Source organism: Manis javanica, chromosome 16 (genome assembly GCF_040802235.1).
Source record: "Manis javanica isolate MJ-LG chromosome 16, MJ_LKY, whole genome shotgun sequence".
NCBI lineage: Eukaryota > Metazoa > Chordata > Mammalia > Pholidota > Manidae > Manis > Manis javanica.
The window spans coordinates 50,857,127-50,875,037 of record NC_133171.1 but is presented as its reverse complement, the minus strand read 5'-3'; the positions used below and the strand labels follow the sequence as shown (position 1 = coordinate 50,875,037).

General features: G+C 52.6%; 2 protein-coding genes across 4 annotated transcripts in view; one reads left to right on the top strand and one right to left on the bottom strand.

Moving 5' to 3' along the window:
* DAAM2 (dishevelled associated activator of morphogenesis 2) overlaps positions 1–17,911 on the top strand; it is a 710,965-nt gene that overhangs the window by 184,500 nt on the left and 508,554 nt on the right. The gene's annotated exons all lie outside the window — the stretch shown is intronic.
* KIF6 (kinesin family member 6) overlaps positions 1,843–17,911 on the bottom strand; it is a 351,956-nt gene continuing 335,887 nt past the window's right edge. Inside the window, exons 19-24 of one of the 3 annotated variants that reach the window (XM_073224256.1) lie at positions 17,359–17,456; positions 10,996–11,085; positions 9,298–9,404; positions 4,429–4,505; positions 3,180–3,236; positions 1,844–2,795 (exon numbers count right to left, since the gene is read on the bottom strand). In XM_073224256.1, coding sequence (XP_073080357.1) covers positions 2,706–2,795; positions 3,180–3,236; positions 4,429–4,505; positions 9,298–9,404; positions 10,996–11,085; positions 17,359–17,456 — 519 coding nt within the window. In that variant the 3' untranslated portion in view covers positions 1,844–2,705. Of the gene's footprint in view, positions 2,796–3,179; positions 3,237–4,428; positions 4,506–9,297; positions 9,405–10,995; positions 11,086–17,358; positions 17,457–17,911 lie in introns of all 3 variants that reach the window. The other 2 variants (XM_073224257.1, XM_073224258.1) reach the window with 2 other exon arrangements.

The following is a 17,911-nucleotide window of genomic DNA, read 5'->3' as shown; positions in this document are numbered from 1 at the left end:
TAGGAGGCGAGGACATTAAAGGGGAAGGGTGTTTTCTGTCTGCTCTTTGCCCCGAGTTCCCCCTCGATGTTTATAAAATTGGCTCAGTCCTGCTGGCTCACAGTTAGCCATGGAAACCCAAAATAAAGTAATTAATCTGAAAGAGGTTGCTGCCTCCTCCCTCGCTGTGAGAGAAGCCCCCAGAGCCAGGGCTGGAGGTGGCCCTTCACACAGGAGCAGAGCTTCTGGTAAGGGAAACACTGCTTCGCCTCCCACACTGTGCACAGACAGTTATACCTCCCCTGCCTTAAGGCCTGGCAGCCCCTAGAATCAAGTCATGGAATAACCTCTCCCCTATATTCGTAGATGGCTCAAATTGCCCATGTGCCATGCTCTGTGTTCCTAGTTAACTGCTCAGCCCCAGGCCTCCTCACATCACTGAACCCTTAACCTGTCATCTCATCTTAAGCCTGCCTCCTCTGCCTTCCTCTCTGCACCCCACCCTGGCTCTCACACGCTCAACCCACCTTGACAGTGAGCCCAAACCCACTGTATCCCACCCTCAACTCCTTCTTAGCTCAGATTCTCTTGTCCACTTGTTTACTGTCCACTATCCCCATTAGAGGGTAAGTTCAGAGGTCTGACACTCTGTCTTGGTCCGCACTTAGCACAGTGGATGGCACAGCCTTGTAAAAAGAATGACCAGATGAATGAATCGTGTTTCCATTTAAGGAATTATATGGGGAATCTTTAAACACATACCCATTGCATTTTTTAAAATGTCTCTATTTATTCATCAGTGTCATTCCTGGGTCTGTTTCTATTTCTGTTGAGTGACTTCTCTCCTATAGGCCATATTTTTCTGCTTCTTTGGAGGCTGGTAATTTTTTAAATTGGATGCCACGTCTGCATCACTGGGGGCTGGATTTTTCCCTTAAACATTTTTTTGAGTTTTGATTTGGGACTCAGTCAAGTTACTTGGAAACAGTTGGACTCTTTTGAGGCTTACTTTCTGAGTTTTGTGAGGCAAAACCAGAACAGCTTTCATCTCGGGCTAACTGAGCCCCACTTCTGAGGCAATACCCTTTCGTAAACTATTCCCAGCCCCATGTTTCCCCGGAAACGCTCCTTCCTGGTGGGTCTTCCCCCAGCCGGGAATGGTTTCCTCACGTGTGCAGCGGTCGGCAGTTAGCTGAGTGCTCCCGAGTACCCCGAGGACCTCTCTTCCTCTCCCTCTGCAGCCCGCTCATCTCTGGTATTTTGCCTCACAAATTGAAGCCACCTTGCATATGACCCTCTTAGCAGGACACCAGTGTCCCAGCTGTCTGATTTTCTCTCTTTCGTTTCCTCTCTGGCCTTAGTGGTTGCTCCAGGTGGTGCGTTCACCCCCGGCCTGGGGCGACACCGCACATTTCTGTCAATAAAGCCTTTGGATCCAGGAGATAACTTCTCAGCAGGAGATCTGAAGTCAATAGACTCTGACCAGCTCTAGCTGGGTGAGGGCATTAAGGTGTGCCAAGTATCCTGAGGCTGTTTCTGAGGGACTCTGGCCCACTCTACGCAGCTTCAGGACTCTTGAGAGTGTGTGTATATTTATGTGTGCCCTGCAGATTCCTGGAGAGGCTTTTAGAATCAGGCTGTAAGGGCTCTGTTTGGTCTTACCCTGGTTCTACCTACCTTACTGAGGACTTACTATGAGCCGTAGAACTATGAGGGCCGGAAGTGAGCCAGAGACTGGGCCCTGCCTTCCTAGGCTTCAGTCACAGAGCCAGAGTGAAGCCCTGCGAGTGACAGCAGCTTGTGCTGGGGACACAGTGATGCGCAGCAGACAGATGGGTCCCTGTTGTCATGCAGCTTTGATCTTGGTGGGGGGTACAGGTTGCAGGCCATCAAGAAATAAGCAAATAAAGAAAGGCGGTATGTCACATAGTGATGAAGAAAATAAAACAGAGTAATGGGATAGACAGTAATGAGTTGGGGCGGTCAGGGAAGCCCCCTGAAGAGGGGACACGTGCCACCAGCTAGCTACTTGCAAGCCAGGTCCTTGCCTTTGCTCCGGTTTCCCAGTTATATAAGTGTGGGTGTGGACAAGAGGGGCTCTGTGGGCCCGTCCAGCTTTGGAACGTAACGGTTTGTCTTCTGCATGATCTTTTTACCTGTCTTGAGCGGGATGGGGTGGGGGTTGGAGGAAATAAGCCAGTTAAACTGTGTTCTCTCTGCTCTCCCCCCAGGTGGTGAGGTGCCGAATTTATAGGACAGAGATCAAGGAGCACTGGGCGGCAGCTTTATTCTCTTAGCTTCATTCTTGGTACCGTTCCTGTACCCCGTCCTCCCTCCACACTGCAGCTGGCTTGGAACCTTGCCGCCGTGAGGTGGTGGTTCTCTGCGGGCCTCCTGAGGGTGGGATCTGCATTGGGAGCCAGGCCAGGAGGGCCGAGAGGGCTCCCTGAGACAAGACCCCAGCAGCCACGTTTCTCCCGTGGGAGTGGGGAGTCTCAGTTCCCATCCCGCAGAGCCCCACGTAGCTGGGGGAGGGGGTGAGGTCCAAGGTGCCCGTGTTGCCTCGTGCTCTCTGCAGAGCTGCCGGGAGCCATCCATTGCTCTCTGGGTGCTGCAGCGTCCTTAGACCTGGCAAGGTGGGTGGCTCCCTGGAGACACAGCTGATCAAGGCGTGGCCTCTGTCTCCCGGGCCGTGAGGAGGACAGTGGAGGGTTTGGTCTGTGTGGTCAGGACCAGCTCTCAAGGTGCCCTGCATTCCATTGCCTCGTCCTTGGCTCTGATGTCCAGCCTGGCCTGTCGCAGCCATTCCTGGGCTTCTAAACCAGAGGGTGAGACTGGTTAGCGGGCTGGGAAAGAATCGATGATAATTTCCCCTGCATTCTACCAGCGTGAGCTTCCGCTGCCACATCATGATGGCACTATTTCATAATGTCATAGGTTTCTAATTGTCTATGTGAAACACTGCTGCAACAGTGAGCAGAAGCCCTCATGTTGCCCCAGGGCCCTGCCCTTGCCTGGCCCTGCCTCCAGCCCCAGTGCCCACAGCGAGGAGGGCACCATGAGCCCTGCCTCTGCCTCTCTGGCAGCCGCAGGACACCATCCTTAAAGAAGCACAGCTCCCTCCACTGGGGTGACAGTCACCAGTGGCCCCCAGCAGCTCACTGATCATTTCTGAAGCCTGGGCAAGTGAGAGGAGGCACCTTCATCTGTACTCCGTCCTTGCGGCCACAGTGCACGGCTGGACGCTTACTGGAGACCTGGAGCGAGACAGGATGTCCTTGGTCAGGCTGTGCATGGAGGCACTGACCTCCTCTAGGAATGAAGCGTGAGGGGGAAGCTGCGGGTCGTTCCTCCTGGGTCTCCGCAGGGCACGTCTCAGTGCCCTGCCCTTGGGGGCTCCATCTGCTCCCCTGGGCCAGGACCAGCACCTCATTCTCCAGCCCTGCCATTTTCACTGATGCTCCTACTTGATTCCCCGAGAGATTCTCTCCTAGTTTGGGCTCCAGATATTCGTTATATCCCAGGGTGGTGCCTCCTGAGCATGTGGCCCCATCCTGTTACCTCCTGGGAGAAGAGTCCATGGAGTGGAGTTCTCTGGACTCAGAACCAGGGCCCCTGAGTTCTAGCCAGGCTGGTCCCCAACCTGTGGTGTGACTGTGGGCAAATCACGTTAGCTCTCTGGCCCTCACTTTCCTCATTTCCAAATCCGTGGAGCACATGAGGTGCCTAGAAAAAGCAAAGCGGCTGGCATGGCTCCCTGCTTCCCAAAGTGTGGTCTCCACTGGCAGCCCCTGGGAGCTTGTTAAGAGGTGCAGAGTCTCAGGCCCCACCCAGACTCACTGGACCAGAATCTGCATTTTAACAAAACCCCAGAATTCATGGGCATATTACAGTGTGAGAAGAACTGGTATGAGTGACATACAGTTAACTTGCATAAAGTCAGGTTATCATAATATGGGAATACCTGAAGGGATAGTCATACTATCATCATAATAGGATAATATAATAATATAATAAGGGAATATAGAATAATAATATAATATGTGGGATAATAATAGTCATATTAGAGGGATAATATCATAATAAAGGGAATTTCTGAAGATTCTTGGGTGGAGTAAGGAACATGGAGTCTGAAATAATTGCAGAGGCAGCTGCAGCCGTCCGGGTGTGGTCAAGGGGACCTGGCAGGCGCTGGGGAGTGAGAGGCCTGCTTGATGCTGCTGAGGAAGAATGTGTACTTCTTTTGTCACTCATTGAATGTGGGAAGTAACAGAGAGGAAGAGGTCAAGAGCAATTCAAGGCTATAAGCCCTTGGTCCTTCAGATCTGATTCTGTGTGCAGACCCCAGGCTGGCCTCGCTGTTCAATTAAACAGGGACGGTCCTTATTTTGAAGCCATTCTTAGCTGTCCTAACTGACTCCTAGGGCAGGAAGGAGAAGGTCAGCACACCTGAGCTCCTGAAGGTGACGGGTTCCTTCTGGACTCATGGTTCTGTGCCCTTCTGCACGTTGAGAACTCCCAGGCCACTAGGGGGACAGATGAAATCAGACTTTCTGGGGTGGGAACAGCCAGGGCCGAAACCCACTGCTTTCATCTCTATCCCCAGGGTCAGTAAGGGCGGGTACTGGGGACCACCAGCCATGTATGGCTGATGACCAAGTCATGGGTCTGGTGCTTCCTCTGCACCTGACCAGCAGTCAGGGCCCGGATTCGTTAATGCTGCCAGTGGTAGGAGCAGGGAGTCTGAGCCAGCTCCCACGCCAGGACTGTCGCTGTCACCCGCCCCCCACCTCGTTTACAGTGATGACTGAGGGTGGGGGCAGGGCTGAGAATAAACACTGCCTAGCGTGCATGACACTCCAAGTCATGGTTCTCCACATACACAGGCCTCAACCCCGAATGGAACGAACCCTAGGTAAGGGATGGAGCTGTCAGTCTCTATGGGGATTTTGTGACTGTAGAGTCCTAGGATGGAGGGCACTGCTACAGAACAGCCATTTAACAAGATCACACCTCACTGTGTCGGGCCAGTTCCCACCACAGAGGCCAACTTCTCCCTAACAGCTCCCTGTGCTTAGCAGGGGACAGGGACTCTCATGGACATTATCTCAGGAGAGGCTGACCACCGGGGTGGAGGTGGGAGGAACCTGACAGATGTGGGGAGGAGGCTTGGGGAGGGGACCTGCAAGGTCACGCAGCGCGTCCCCAGCTCCTGGTTCTTCCGCTGGCAGGGATCCTGAGCAAAGGACGGAGCAGGAGGGTTTCTTGGACTGGGGATGGTGGGGCGGGGTGGCGGGGGGCGTTGAGGGGCTCGGCCTGAGCCTGAGCCTCTTCCTTGCAGCTCCCAGAGAAGGGGGCAGCGTGGTCACGGGCGGTCAGACCAGGGTTCCTGTCCACTTGGAAATATTGCCACACACAAGGATTAAGGAAGCTTAAAAAAAAAAATACTCTAGAAAGGGGTTAACCTCATTTTCTCAGATTTTAAAGCCATCCTTGGCAGTTAGAAACAGCAGATTTGACACCATCGATGACTAACACCCCTTAGGAGGGATATATACCTGTCTGCATGTGCCCCGGGCAGGGATTTAAGTGTTCCACAGCTTTTCCATGAATCCTAAATCAAGTAGATTCATCCTGGCCCTTGGTGAAGTCTAAGAGCCTTCGGGTGAGGCTTATGTTAAATCACCCTCTCTGGGCCCCTGCTCCCAAGCTGATAGTCACAAATTCCCCATAATGAGCACTCCTGAAGAAGCCCAGGCAGATAGCGCCACTGAATCAAGAGCAGAGGGAGCCCAGGGCAGGGGAGAGGGAAGTGTTTGCTTTGGCTGGGGAAGGTGCCAGGCGCTGGCTTGTGTGTTTGCCTGACAGGGAGGCCTGATAAGTGGGTTGTGTAGAAAGTGCTGCGTGGTGGGACCTGGGCCATCTGCCACACATCAGGAGGGGCTGCCCCTGCTGGTCCCTCGGCCCTGATCTGGCAGGACACGGACTCTTTCACCCTGTCTTCTGCTTCCTTTGCAGCCACATGGTCACTGGGAACCCAGGATTATTTTTCTTCTCTTGGAAATAAAAACGGAATCCTCAAACTTTGTTTGTTTTGATGAATTACTTCCAGGCTGCTGTCTGTTTGGGGACAAAGCTCCCAGCTGAAGGGAGTGTGGAGGCCGAGGGACAAATGCCCAGCACAGAGTGGCGTTTCAACACAGCCGCCCTGGGGAGGGAGAGCAGAAAACCGGGGTTGTCCTGGCTCTGCCATTTGGCATCAGGGCAAGCTACTAAAGCTCTGTGTGCCTCAGTTTCCCCACTGGTTATGGGGGATTCTACGCTTGGCCCTGTATACTTTACAGGAGTATTGAGAGCACCAAATGGAATAATATAAATGAGAAACATGTATGAAGAGTAACATGCCATACTCATTTTAATAAGAGTGACTCCCTTTCAGCCCAGCTTTCTGCACCATGTGACCATGGTATCAGCAGGAACATGCCATCCTGACACAGGCCTTGGTTTTATACCTCTTCTTTTCTGAGAGAGTTGGATGATAATGTCTCTGTTATATACACTATATACACAAAAGCCGAGCAACCATAACTGAAAAATACTGCTTACTTGTAGACTTCTTGATGGGAGGAATGACAGTTGATTTTTATGAATTTGTCCCAGGGGAGGGGCGTCTCCTAGCTCCCAAAGCCGACCACTCCCCGCACTCTGCCCCGGACCCCCAGACACCATCCCCTCCACTTCCTCAGAGAAGCTCCCCCTGCAGTGTGGGCCCTCCTCTCCACGTCATCGGTGTCCTTTCCCTACTGGACCATCCCTTTCAGTATACAGACACGTCTTCATAACCATTTAAAACAAAAGCCACCCCTTACCCCCTTCCCTGTAGCCTAGCCTCGTCTCTCTCCCCGTCTTCACAGGGGGAGCTGGCTGCCATTTGCTGTCTCTGTTCTCTCCTCAACCACTGCCACAGGGTTTCATTCTGCCAGTCCCCTGCCTGGGAGGGCACCTGTCCAGGACTGTTAGGACAGGCAAATGGCCAGTGGAGAGCGCTGCTTCTGGCTTGCCCAGTCTCTCAGCAGCGCTGGACGTTACTGACCTGTCTGCCCTTTGAACATGTTCTCCTGCAGACCCACCTGAGTCCGCACTCACCTGCTGGCCCTGCTCAGCATCTTTGGCTGGATCTTCCCACTTACCTCTAAATGTCTGAGTGCCCCAGGGATCGGGTCAGCAATTGGAAAATTCTATTTGTTCTCTTCAAAGGGGTTTCACCCAGTGCCATGGCTTTACACACCATCCAGACCTCCTCGCCAAGCTGACTCATGATCCACTGCCTACTCGATGTCTCTGACATCTCAGGTGGCATCTGAAACCTTGAGCGGGCCACCCAGAACCCTTAACTCCTCCAGTTCGTTCCCTCCAGTGTGCACTCCTCCCTTTCTTGTTTTCAGAAACGGCACCACATCCCATCAGCTGCTCAGAGCGGATGCCTAGGGGCCCTCCTGGCTCTCTTCTCCCCATCACGTCTTGCAGCCACTCCCTGGTCAGTCCAGGCCACCCTTGGCCCTCGCCTGTACCTTCCCTGGAGCCTGATAACTGTGCTACTCCTGTCCTCTCCAACCCATGCTATGTACAACAGCCAGAGCAGACTTCCAAGGGCACCAGAAAGCACTAGATAACACCACGGTTCAAATTCTTCAGTGAGTTCCCACCCCACCTGCAGTAGAAGCCAAGCCCTTCCCCTTGCTCACAAGGCCCCTGTTTGCCTACTTAGCCCTCCCTCCAGCCCTCCTGGCCTCCTTCCTGCCCTGTGGCCAAGCAAAGCTCCTTCCCCTTTGGTGCTGTTCACTGCCTGATCCTTCTGCCTGGAACACTGGTGCACAGCACTGCCAGGCCAGCATCCAGCTATCGGTTTACAGCTCGTCTCTCCAGAGAGGCCCCCTGCCCGCCCAGCTAAAAGCAGTCTTCCCTGCTGCTCTCTATACAGCCGTACGTGCTAACGCTCTTTCACAGCACTTGCTGGCACCTCAGTGGTCTCTGTGCTTGCAGGAGTGCTCATTGCCTAGCGCCCCCCGCTCCTGGAATGTCAAGGGCTTGACTCTGCCTTGTTTGCTGCTATGCCCCAGCATGGGTACAGTGCCTGGCATACAGAAGGTGCCCAATAAATGCAATGTTTGATCACAGATTGGGTGTTCAGTACTATTCTGTATCCGATACATGTCATTAGAGCATTTTGAAGATATCTGGGGCCTTTTTTTCTCCTTTAGACAAAGAAACAGGATGAGAGATGACAAGTCGTGTGGTCAAGGTGTCATAATGTGTTGGTGGCAGAGCCCACCTGTCTTAGGGCTCAGGGCAGACCTGACCATGGTGCTGATGCGGCTGATCCCGGGGTTGAGGAGAGAACAGTAAGCTGGAGTCCTGGCATGGGGGCCGGCTAGCTCCTGGCGAGGATGACATGGCAAAGGCCACCCTTCACTGGTGCTCCATCCATGTGCCAGCCTCCTACTTTCTAAACTGCAGAGAGCTGGTTGTGAGGCTGACTGTAGGCCTCTCAGCAAGTGTCAGTTGTAGCATCTGAGCCTGCTGTTTCACCCATCAAGGCGCCCTGATGACATGTGATAGCAAGGTTAGGCCTGTCTAGCAGCCTTTGGAATTACTGGGATGAGGCCAAGACTAAAAGCAAGGCTGGGTAAGGGCTGGGGGTTTGTCCTGGTGGGTCTCTGAGGAGGGGGAAGGCAGGGGAAGAGAAGGCTTGTCCACAGCAGGGGACAAGAGGAAGAAGGCGGAGGTCAGTGACAAAGGCCAGGAACGGCTTCTTCCTTCTCTTCCTGGCTTGATACGCCATGCATACTTCTTCTGTGACTGTTACGGTGTCCTCAGGCCTGGGCCCTCAAGACATGTGTATGTCTGCAACTCACTGGCAAGAACCATGCTCCAGCAGAGTGAGATTTCTAGCCAAGGATTCAACAAGTTACCAAACCACAGGGCTGAGCAAAGAGCTGGCTGTGGGGACAGAGAACGAAAGGAGCTGAAGATCTGGAGGAGGGGAGCAGCTTTGGCAGGTGGGGCAGGGGCACCTACCTGGGCCGCCACCCACGGGCCTGTCCTGGCGCTTCTGATGCTGCCCTTGGGTCCTTCTTCAGGAGGAAGCAGAGGCCAGGCACGGGGCAGTGACCCCAGGCCAGCCCTGTGGCTTCAGCAGCATGCAGCACACCTCCTCTCCCTGCTCACCCCTCTGCCTGCTCTAACGTTCTCCTGGCCTCCCCCCGGAGTTGGTGAGCAGAGCAGGTGACCTGTGGCCCTGGAGGCAGGTGAACTTACATTTCTTCTGCAGGATGCTCTGTCTGGCCTTGATGAATGCCAGGATGTCGGAGTCTGTCTGGCTGTCCCCGGTGAGAGGGATGGATGACACTGGCTTCTCAGGGATGCTGGGAACAACCACAGTCACACTTCACTACACCTTCTGTTCGGACTTACGGCTTACCTCCCCAAAGTGCTCTTCCATTTCCAGTGGCTGGATCTCACCCAGGAAGCTGTGTGGCTGCAGTGTGCCTCCTCCCCACTCCCTCCACCATCTCTGTGCAGCAGCCACAGCATCCCTTTACACACAAATGCAGTGTGTCCTCCCCTGGCTTAAACCCTTAGTGGCTTCTCAACCCCTTTGGGATAAGATTCACTCGACTCTGTCCCTGTGTGACTTAGTGCCTGTGAGATCAGGCCCTCAGTCCGCCGCACTCTGGCCACGCTGCCCTTCATTCTGCCCTTCAAGCTCCTTCTGGCCTCAGCCCTTCACTCTCACTGCCTCCTTTCCCTGGACTACTGGCCTGCAGACCTTTGCACGCCTGACTGCGCCTGCTCTAAGGACCTTCTCCATTCCTTCACACCCCACACCTGCCCTGCCCCCAGCTTACCCAAGCCCATTCAGCCTGGGCCTGCCTGCCTCCTTCAGCACCCAACTTAGATATCCTTTAGGATGTCTCCCTAGTGCGTCCCCAGCCCCCAGCATGGCTTAGCTAGTTGCTGCTGAGGCAGAGATAACTCTTCTCTCCTCTCTCCTTAAAAGCAGAACCATAACCTTTAGCTGAGTTGCCACAGCTAGAAAAAACCCCTACATGCCCCAGCTTCCTTTGCAGCTGCATGTGGCCAGGCAACCAGGTCTGACAATGAGGTTTGTAAGAAGTGTGGGATTTCCAGGAAATCCCTTCTCTCTCTCCTCCTCTTTTTCCATCCAAGCCCTATATATAAAATCGCCCTTAAGAAAATTCAAAGCCATGCACTCTTCTGGCTTTGCCAAGCTTCCATCCTCATACCCATCCCTCCACATGCTCACAAGTGGACAGTATCCACACTCTCAGAGCACGGTAAGATTGTATATAGTAAAGGATCATTTCATTAGCACAGGTAATCTTCTGTGTTGGCATTCCAGCTGCAACTCCACGAGAAATGCTGAGGCCACTTTGCGGCTCATGCGGCTGGGAGCTGTGCTAGCTTCGCTCATTCTGTCTGCGGATGGGGAGGGGCCACGGGTGGGATCTAGCCTTGGACAGCCTTGGGAAACAGGGCCAGGTGAAGAAGGGCTGTGGGCACTCTAGTCAGAGGGCACAAAGAAGATGCACTGGGGAGAGGCCTTATCAACTTTGTTCAGCCTGGAGTGAGTGGCTCACGGTGTGAGACTGGGCTGGTAAACTCCTCTCCTGGGCACTCTGCAGAGGGGCTAGTGGGCTATGCTGGGACTGTCCCTGGGCTGGCTCTCCTTTCCTTTAATGGCCGAGGTACATCTGTTCACAGGAGATGCCGTTCTCATGGGGCCCAGTGACTCTGGGAGAAAACTCCCTGGCTCTGGGAGGTGGCATTTGAGAGATTCCCAGGGGTTCCTGGGACACCAGGGCAGATGCCAGCCCTGGGCTCCGAGCAGTCACCAGACAAGGGGCCCCTCTGGCTGTGTGTTAGAGGACTGGTGATGGCACTGCTCCACCCTCAGCAGGGCCGCCCCAGGGGGCAGAGGGAGGAGACACAGACCTGTCTTTCAGGGGGGCGCTGGTGCTGCTCTGCTCCTGGCTGTGCAGGATGGCGCCAGGCAAGTGCACCGTTTTCCTGGCATTCACCTCACTGCAAAAGAGAAGCCGACAAAAGGAAAGGGAATGGAAGGAGGCTCACAGGGAAGCAGGCTTACAGAGGAGCAGCGCAGGGTTCATATTCAGGAGCTGTGTGGCCGGAACGCTGTGTCCCCTCCCAATCTGAATGTTAAAGCCCTACCCCCCAGTGTGACTGCATTTGGAGGAAGGGTTTTTGGATCTGATGAGGTCACAAGCATGGGCCCTCCGGGACGGACTGGTGCCCTTATAGCGAGAGGAAGAGAGCCCGGAGCTCTCTCTACCAGGTAAGGGTGCCCAGAGAAGGTGGCTGTGCCAGCCAGGAAGATGGACTTCACCAGAAACTCATCCTGCTGGACCTTGATCTGGGACTCCCAGCCTCCAGAATGCTGAGAAGTAAGTAAATACCTGTTGTTTAGGCCGCCCAGTGTGCGGTGCTTTGTCGTGGCAGCCTGAACCAAGACAGGGAGCCAAGAATCCCATCATGGGTGATGCTTGGTTTGGGCTGCTAAGGTAGCATCCACTGGTGGCTTAAACCCTAGGGACCTATCACAGTTCTGGGAGCTGGGGGTCTGAGATCAGGGTGCCAGCACAGCCAGGTTGTCTTGAGGGTCCTTTCCCAGGACTGCAGCCTGCCAGATTCTTCCTGTGCTCTCACATGGGGAAAGACCATGAGCTGGCTCTCTGGCATTTTCTTACAAGGGCTTTGATCCCATTGGTGAGGGCCCTGCCCTCATGGCCTAAAGGCCCACCTCCCTAAGACCCCACCTCCAAATACCATCACATTAGGTTTCAGCATACGGATTTTTGGTGGACACTGATATATGGTCCCCAACAGATGGTTTATACATTATTTTTCCTCATTGGAGCATTGCACCTTATTGGGCGTGCAGTTAAGCAAAACCAGCAGTGATCTGGTTTAAGGATATAAACTGTCATTTACAGACACTGTCTACCACCAGGTCCTGGGAAAGTGCTCTGCAAACATCATGCCATTTATTCTTCTCAGTATCCTCTTAGCCCCATTGTATAGATGAGACACCTGAGGCTTAGAAAGGGTATATACATTCTGAAGGTTACCCAGTGGAGAAGCTGGATCCAGTAACAGCCCTGTGAGGCACTGGAAGCTGTGCTCTCAGCCAGGATGTGGTATCAACTGGACCTGACCTGTAGTGCTCTGAGGCATCACACAGTGGAGATGCATGGCTCACGCTGGGCCCCACTGACTGAGCAGCTCTGCACTCTCTGAGTGAGGAGTCAGACCCAGCGGCTCATGTAGATGAAGCTTTGCCCATCCAAGCAGGCTGCCCGATACGTGTGCCTTGCTTTTGACTCCTGGTTACAAACAGGAGCCCAGCAGTGGCCCTTGGGAGGTGAGGAGGCCAGCAGCCAAAGCTGTCCCGGGCTGCCTGTGTTATTATGGAATCCTCTCCTTTGCTTTGGGATGGTCCTACCCAGACCCAATGTCAGAGCTGGAAGAGGCCTAAAAAGTCACCTGGTCAGAACCCTCCTTTTACAGATGGAATCACTCAGGCTGGGGTTAGAGATGGGTGTGCCAGCTTCGCCTAAGCTGTGCCATCAGTCCAAGGCACTCCACTCCACAGGCCTGACAAACTGCTGTCTCACCTGTAAACATAGTCCCTTCCCCATCCCAGCCATGGCAGGGCCTGTTACCCTGTGTTTCCCTCTACAGATTCAAGACTGCGGGTCAGACAAACAGGAAAGGAAACCAGAGCCTGGGATTTTTCTTTTTCTTTTTTTTTTCTAGTGTCTATTTCCCAGCATCCCAGAGGCTCTGCACTGAATCTTCAGGATGGTTGAGGATCTGTGCTGCCTGGTGAGGGCTGCTGTGGGACCAGAGGCCGCCACAAGGTGGCAGGCCCTGCACACTTTTCTTTGGAGAGCAGTGCCAACTCTCAGGGCTCCTGAATGGTTCCTGGTGCAGGCCTTGAGAAGGGAAGGAGAAAGGGCTTTCCATTCAGTGGGTGCCCCCACTACACTGGGTCAAGGTCAGTTTGGAAGCAAGTCTTGGAGAGCAAGCCACTGGCACACAAAGTGCTCACTAGCTCAGTGGTTTTCCAGCAGAACCTTTCCTAAGATTTCAGGTGCCAACTGGTGAGGGGCAGGAGCGGGTGGAGGTGGAAGAGAGGCAGAGATGGACATGGGCAGGGCAGAAGGGCATGATCACCCCGTGGCAGATGGAGGCATTCAGCACCTTCTGCAGAGGCCTGTCTCCCCAGCCCGTTCCCTCAACCAGCTGGTGCAGGAGGATGTGGCACAGTGTGGAGGGGCCTCCTGAGGAAAGTGACTCCTCCAGTCCCAAAGCTGCTCTAGTGTCCCTGGAGGCCACAGCTTGGTTTCTGAACCCTCAGGATCATACCACCAATCTCTTTTGTCTTCTCCTGACCAAAAAGCGTTTGACAATGAATTCATTTCTCACACTGACATTCCTTTTGGAGAGAGCACACACCAGTCATTAGAATTAATTATCTTTCTTAATAAGTAACATTAATAATAATTAGGCCTCCTGGGTGTCAATCAGAGTGTTGTGCATTCAGTGTGTTCAGCTTGCAGGCCCCGAGCGCCCTGCGGGTCTGATGAAAGCAGGCCTCTTTCAGAACCGGAGGAGCAGAGGACCAGCGCTGGCCTGCAGCGCATCCCTCCAGAGCAGCCACTCCGGAGGCCAGGTGGGAACCGCCGGCTAGACGCTCGGTCTCTCGCCCAAGCAGCTCTCCGTGGTGCTGGAACGTTTATCTGCTCAGGGAGTGACAGTGTTGGAGCGACCTCGGTGTACCTCAAGATGAGATGAGGGAATCCCAAAGCAGAGAGTTGCCTTACCCAGGGGTTACAAGGAGCGTTTGTTTGATACTCCCTGCATGAGAGGACTCTAAGGAGGTAACCAACGGGGACCTGATGTGCACATTTGCAGTCCAAGGGGCTGAATGTCGGGATTAAAGGTCTCCTGGCAAGCACGCCCAGGGATCGTGTTAAATTAGAGAGCTAGAATGTACAGGAACACCAAAGCCAGGCCACGCCCTACTCCTCAGACAAGGTGGACGTGGGGGGAGGAGCGTGAGTCTGATGGTTTCCCACGGAGGCCCGTGGAGGCCCTGCCCGGGGGGGCTAGTCCTTGGGGAAGCCGGCAGGGGAGGGCTGGTAATGGAGAGGACAGATGGACAAGCAACAGGGGGCAGCAGCCTCAGCTGCTAGGGGTGCTGGAGAAAGGGCAGGAAGCATGGGGAGGGCCTCAAATAAGGAGAAAGGGAATGGAGGGCGGGCATAAAGATGAGGCAGAGCGGGAAAGTGGAAGAAAGGGATGGGAAAAGAAGGAAGGAAGTGCAGGGGTAAAGCCGAGAGAGGAGGCGTCAGGGAGAGGGCAGAGGGGCAGCAACGTGAGAACGAAGGAAGAAATGCCACTTGAGTGCGAGCCTGAGGTTCAGGGTTAGGCTGGAGGGTTATTAGCTCCAGAGTTAAAGACATCACCTTCCCTTTCTGGGCCTCAGTTTTCTCATTAGTTAAATGAGGGGATTGAATTCAGGGTGTCTCAACTAAAATGGTGGGGCCAAGAGCAGTTGTCCAGTCAGAGGCCGGCTTTATAAGGAAGCATGGAATGAACATCCTGGCCCCTTGGAAAAGCCAGACTGTGGGCACATTGGAAGAGGGGAGGTGCTATCAGGAGGACCGGAGATCTTGCAGAACATAAAGAAAGCACAATTTTATGAGATAGTATGGAACATGGGCTGGAGAATGCCACCTCCTACTAGACAACAGAACATACACATGCCCCTAAAGGGCAGTCATTAACATTAAAGGGAATTGATGTGAGCGTTGGTGGGATGGCCAGATGCTGACAGGCCTGGGTTCCAAGCCTGGTCTCACCTCTTATTAGCTGAGTGACCCTGAGCAAGTTAATTGACCTCTCTGAGCCCGAGTGTTCTCATCTGTAAAATGGGGACAGTGAGAACATTTGCACTGCACATCTGTTGGGAGCTTGGCCTATAGGGCCCTTGATTGGTGATGTGGGATGTTGTCACTGCAAGAGAAGGAATCCCTTCCACCCCTTTCCTTTCCGCCTGGCAACCACTGATTTTTCTACTGTGTTTACAGCTTTGCCTTATCCAGACTGTCATAGTTGGAATCATACAGTATGTAGCCTTTTCAGATTGACTTCTTTCACTTAGCAATATGAGTTTAAAGTTCCTCCATTTTTTTTCATGGCTCATTTCTTTTATTCATTGAATAATATTTCACGTCAAGATGTATCACAGTTTATCCATTCATCTTTTGAAGGATATGTTTGTTGTTTCCAGTTTGGGACAGTTATGAATAAAGCTGCTATAAACATCCATGAGTAGGTTTTGGTGTGGACATAAGTTTTCAAGTCATTTGGGTAAATACTAAGGAATGTGAATACTGAATTGTATGCTAAGAGTATATTTAGTTTAATAGGAAACCACCAAACTGTCTTCCAAAGGGGCTGTACATTTTACAGTCCCACCAGCAAATAATTGAGAGTTCCTATGGCTCCACATCCTCACCAGCATTTGGTGATGTCAGTTTTTTGGATGTTAGCCATTCTAATTGGTACGTAATGTAGTTCATTATTTTAATTTGCAATTCTCTAATGACATGATATTGATCATCCTATCATACACTTGTCATCTGCTTATCTTCTTTGATGAGGTGTCTATTCAGATCTTTGCCCATTTTTAAATTGGGTTGTTCTTCTTATTGTTGAATTTTAAGAGTCTTTGTATATTTTGGATACAAGTCCTGTGTCAGACATATGCTTTGAAAGTATTTTCTCCCAGTCTGTGGCTTGTCCTTCTGGTCTCTTAACAGTGTTTTTCTTGGAGCAGTGTTTTTAATTTAATAAAGTCCAGTTTATCAATTTTTTTTCTTTTATGGCTCTACATTGCCTTTTAAAATATCAGTCTAGCCAAACAGAACACACCTTGACAGTTGCTGACCCTGGGCTTAGGAGCTCACGTAGGAGGTGCTTCCTTAAGTTAGAATACGAGCTGACATTCAGGCACTGAGGGCCACGTTTGGGGATGTCTGAGAAAATGTCAGTCAGGTGGTGGAGGGCTCACCACCAGCTGGCCTTTTTCTTTAAAGGATAGCTTAAATCTACAGAAGAGTTGTAAAGAGCATACAGAGAGTTCCCATGTTCCCCAAGCCCCATCTCCCTTAGTGTACAGTCTCACATTAGTGTAGTCCATTTGTCACCACTAGTCAACCAGTGCTGACACAGTATTATTAACTAAAGTCCATAATTTATTCAGATTTCCTTAGTTCGTACCTAATGTGCTTTTTCTGATCTACAATCCCACTCAGGATAGTGCATCACCTTTTGCTGTCACGTCTCCTTCGACTCCCCTTGTCTAGGACAGCGTCTCAGGCTTCTCTTGTTTTTGATGACCTTGACAGTTCTAAGGAGTACTGGTCAGGCATTTTAATTTGGGACTTGTCTGATGTTTTCCTCATGATTAGACTGGGGTTATAGACTTTGGAGAAGGCGACCACAGAGGCAAAGTGCCAGTCTTCACTCCACATCCAGGATACTGCCTGCCATGACCCCCTCTGCACCTGTGTCCTCGGCAGCAGAGGCGCAGCCCCACTCATGCCACTCTGGCCTCTGTTGCGGCAGTACTGGGTCTGTTGGGGACAGGAGGGTGGCCGAGGCACATGGCTCCTTCCCTACCATCTGAGTTGGGTGGCTGGAAGGAGTGATAGCATGGACGGCATGAGGAAGATGTGGCCTTCAGAAGGTGGTGTGTGGGCAAGGGGCAAGTAGAGCCCCTGCTGGATCATGCCAGTGTTCAGGAGAAACGGCTCCCTGCCGTCCTCATGGGAGGCTGCCCTCATGTCTCCTGGACCTGTGCTAGCACAGTCTTTACCAGAGCTCCCCTGTATCCTGGCAGCCCACTACCCCCTGCCCTTCACCAATACCCCCTCTTCCTCAAGCCCCCCTCCCACAGTCTCCCCTTCCACCTACTGCCAGCTCCTTCCTCCTAGGCTGGGGGCAGGGCCAGGCCTTAGGCTTGCCTCTTGTTGCTGGGGCAGAACGTCTACTGGCTGTCTGAGCAAGGGGTGCAGAACTGCAGGGGTCCTGGAAACTGCTGGCTGGGGATCTACAACTAATTTAACAGTAGAAACCATCCATCCTCCCAGCTCATGCAGCTTAGACAGAGACATTCAGAGCTGCAAGGGGAGAGACAGGGAGCTGAGGAGATGTAGGGAGCCTTTTCTGTGGCCTCTGACCCTGCTGGCACAGTTCTCTCCTTACCTTGGGTTTGAGAGAAGCTGGGACCTTTCTTGCTGGGATTCAGGCATCTGGAGAAGGGGCTTCGTGTGACTGGGTGAGTTCGCTGCTGGAGGATTTACCTGTTGGCCCAGGAAGGAGTTTCAGTGTCAGCTTGAGTGGGATGACACAGGGAAAAGGCCAGCTCTAACAGTCAGTATACACGGGTATGGGAAAAACAAGTCTAGACATAGAAGTAACATGATGTGCGTTAAAGTATTATCTTTGTATGGCAGGATTATGAGTAATGTTTGATTTATTCTTTATTCTTTTCTGTGTTTTCTAAGTTATCCAAATTGAACACGTATTACTTTTTGTAATTAGGAAAAAAATGTTTAAAACGTCATCTGACAGTTCTTTGGAAGTCCTTTCTGGTTTTGCTTCCCCTTGTACCAAAGAGATGCTACCAGTCAGGAGAAATCCAGTGAGCACTTGGCGCAGGGGAACAGCCTCACAAGGGCGCCCTGGAAACCTTGCATGTTTCCACGTGGGCTTTGTGAGCGGGGCTTCACCTGCAGGGTGTCTGAGTCTTGGCAGC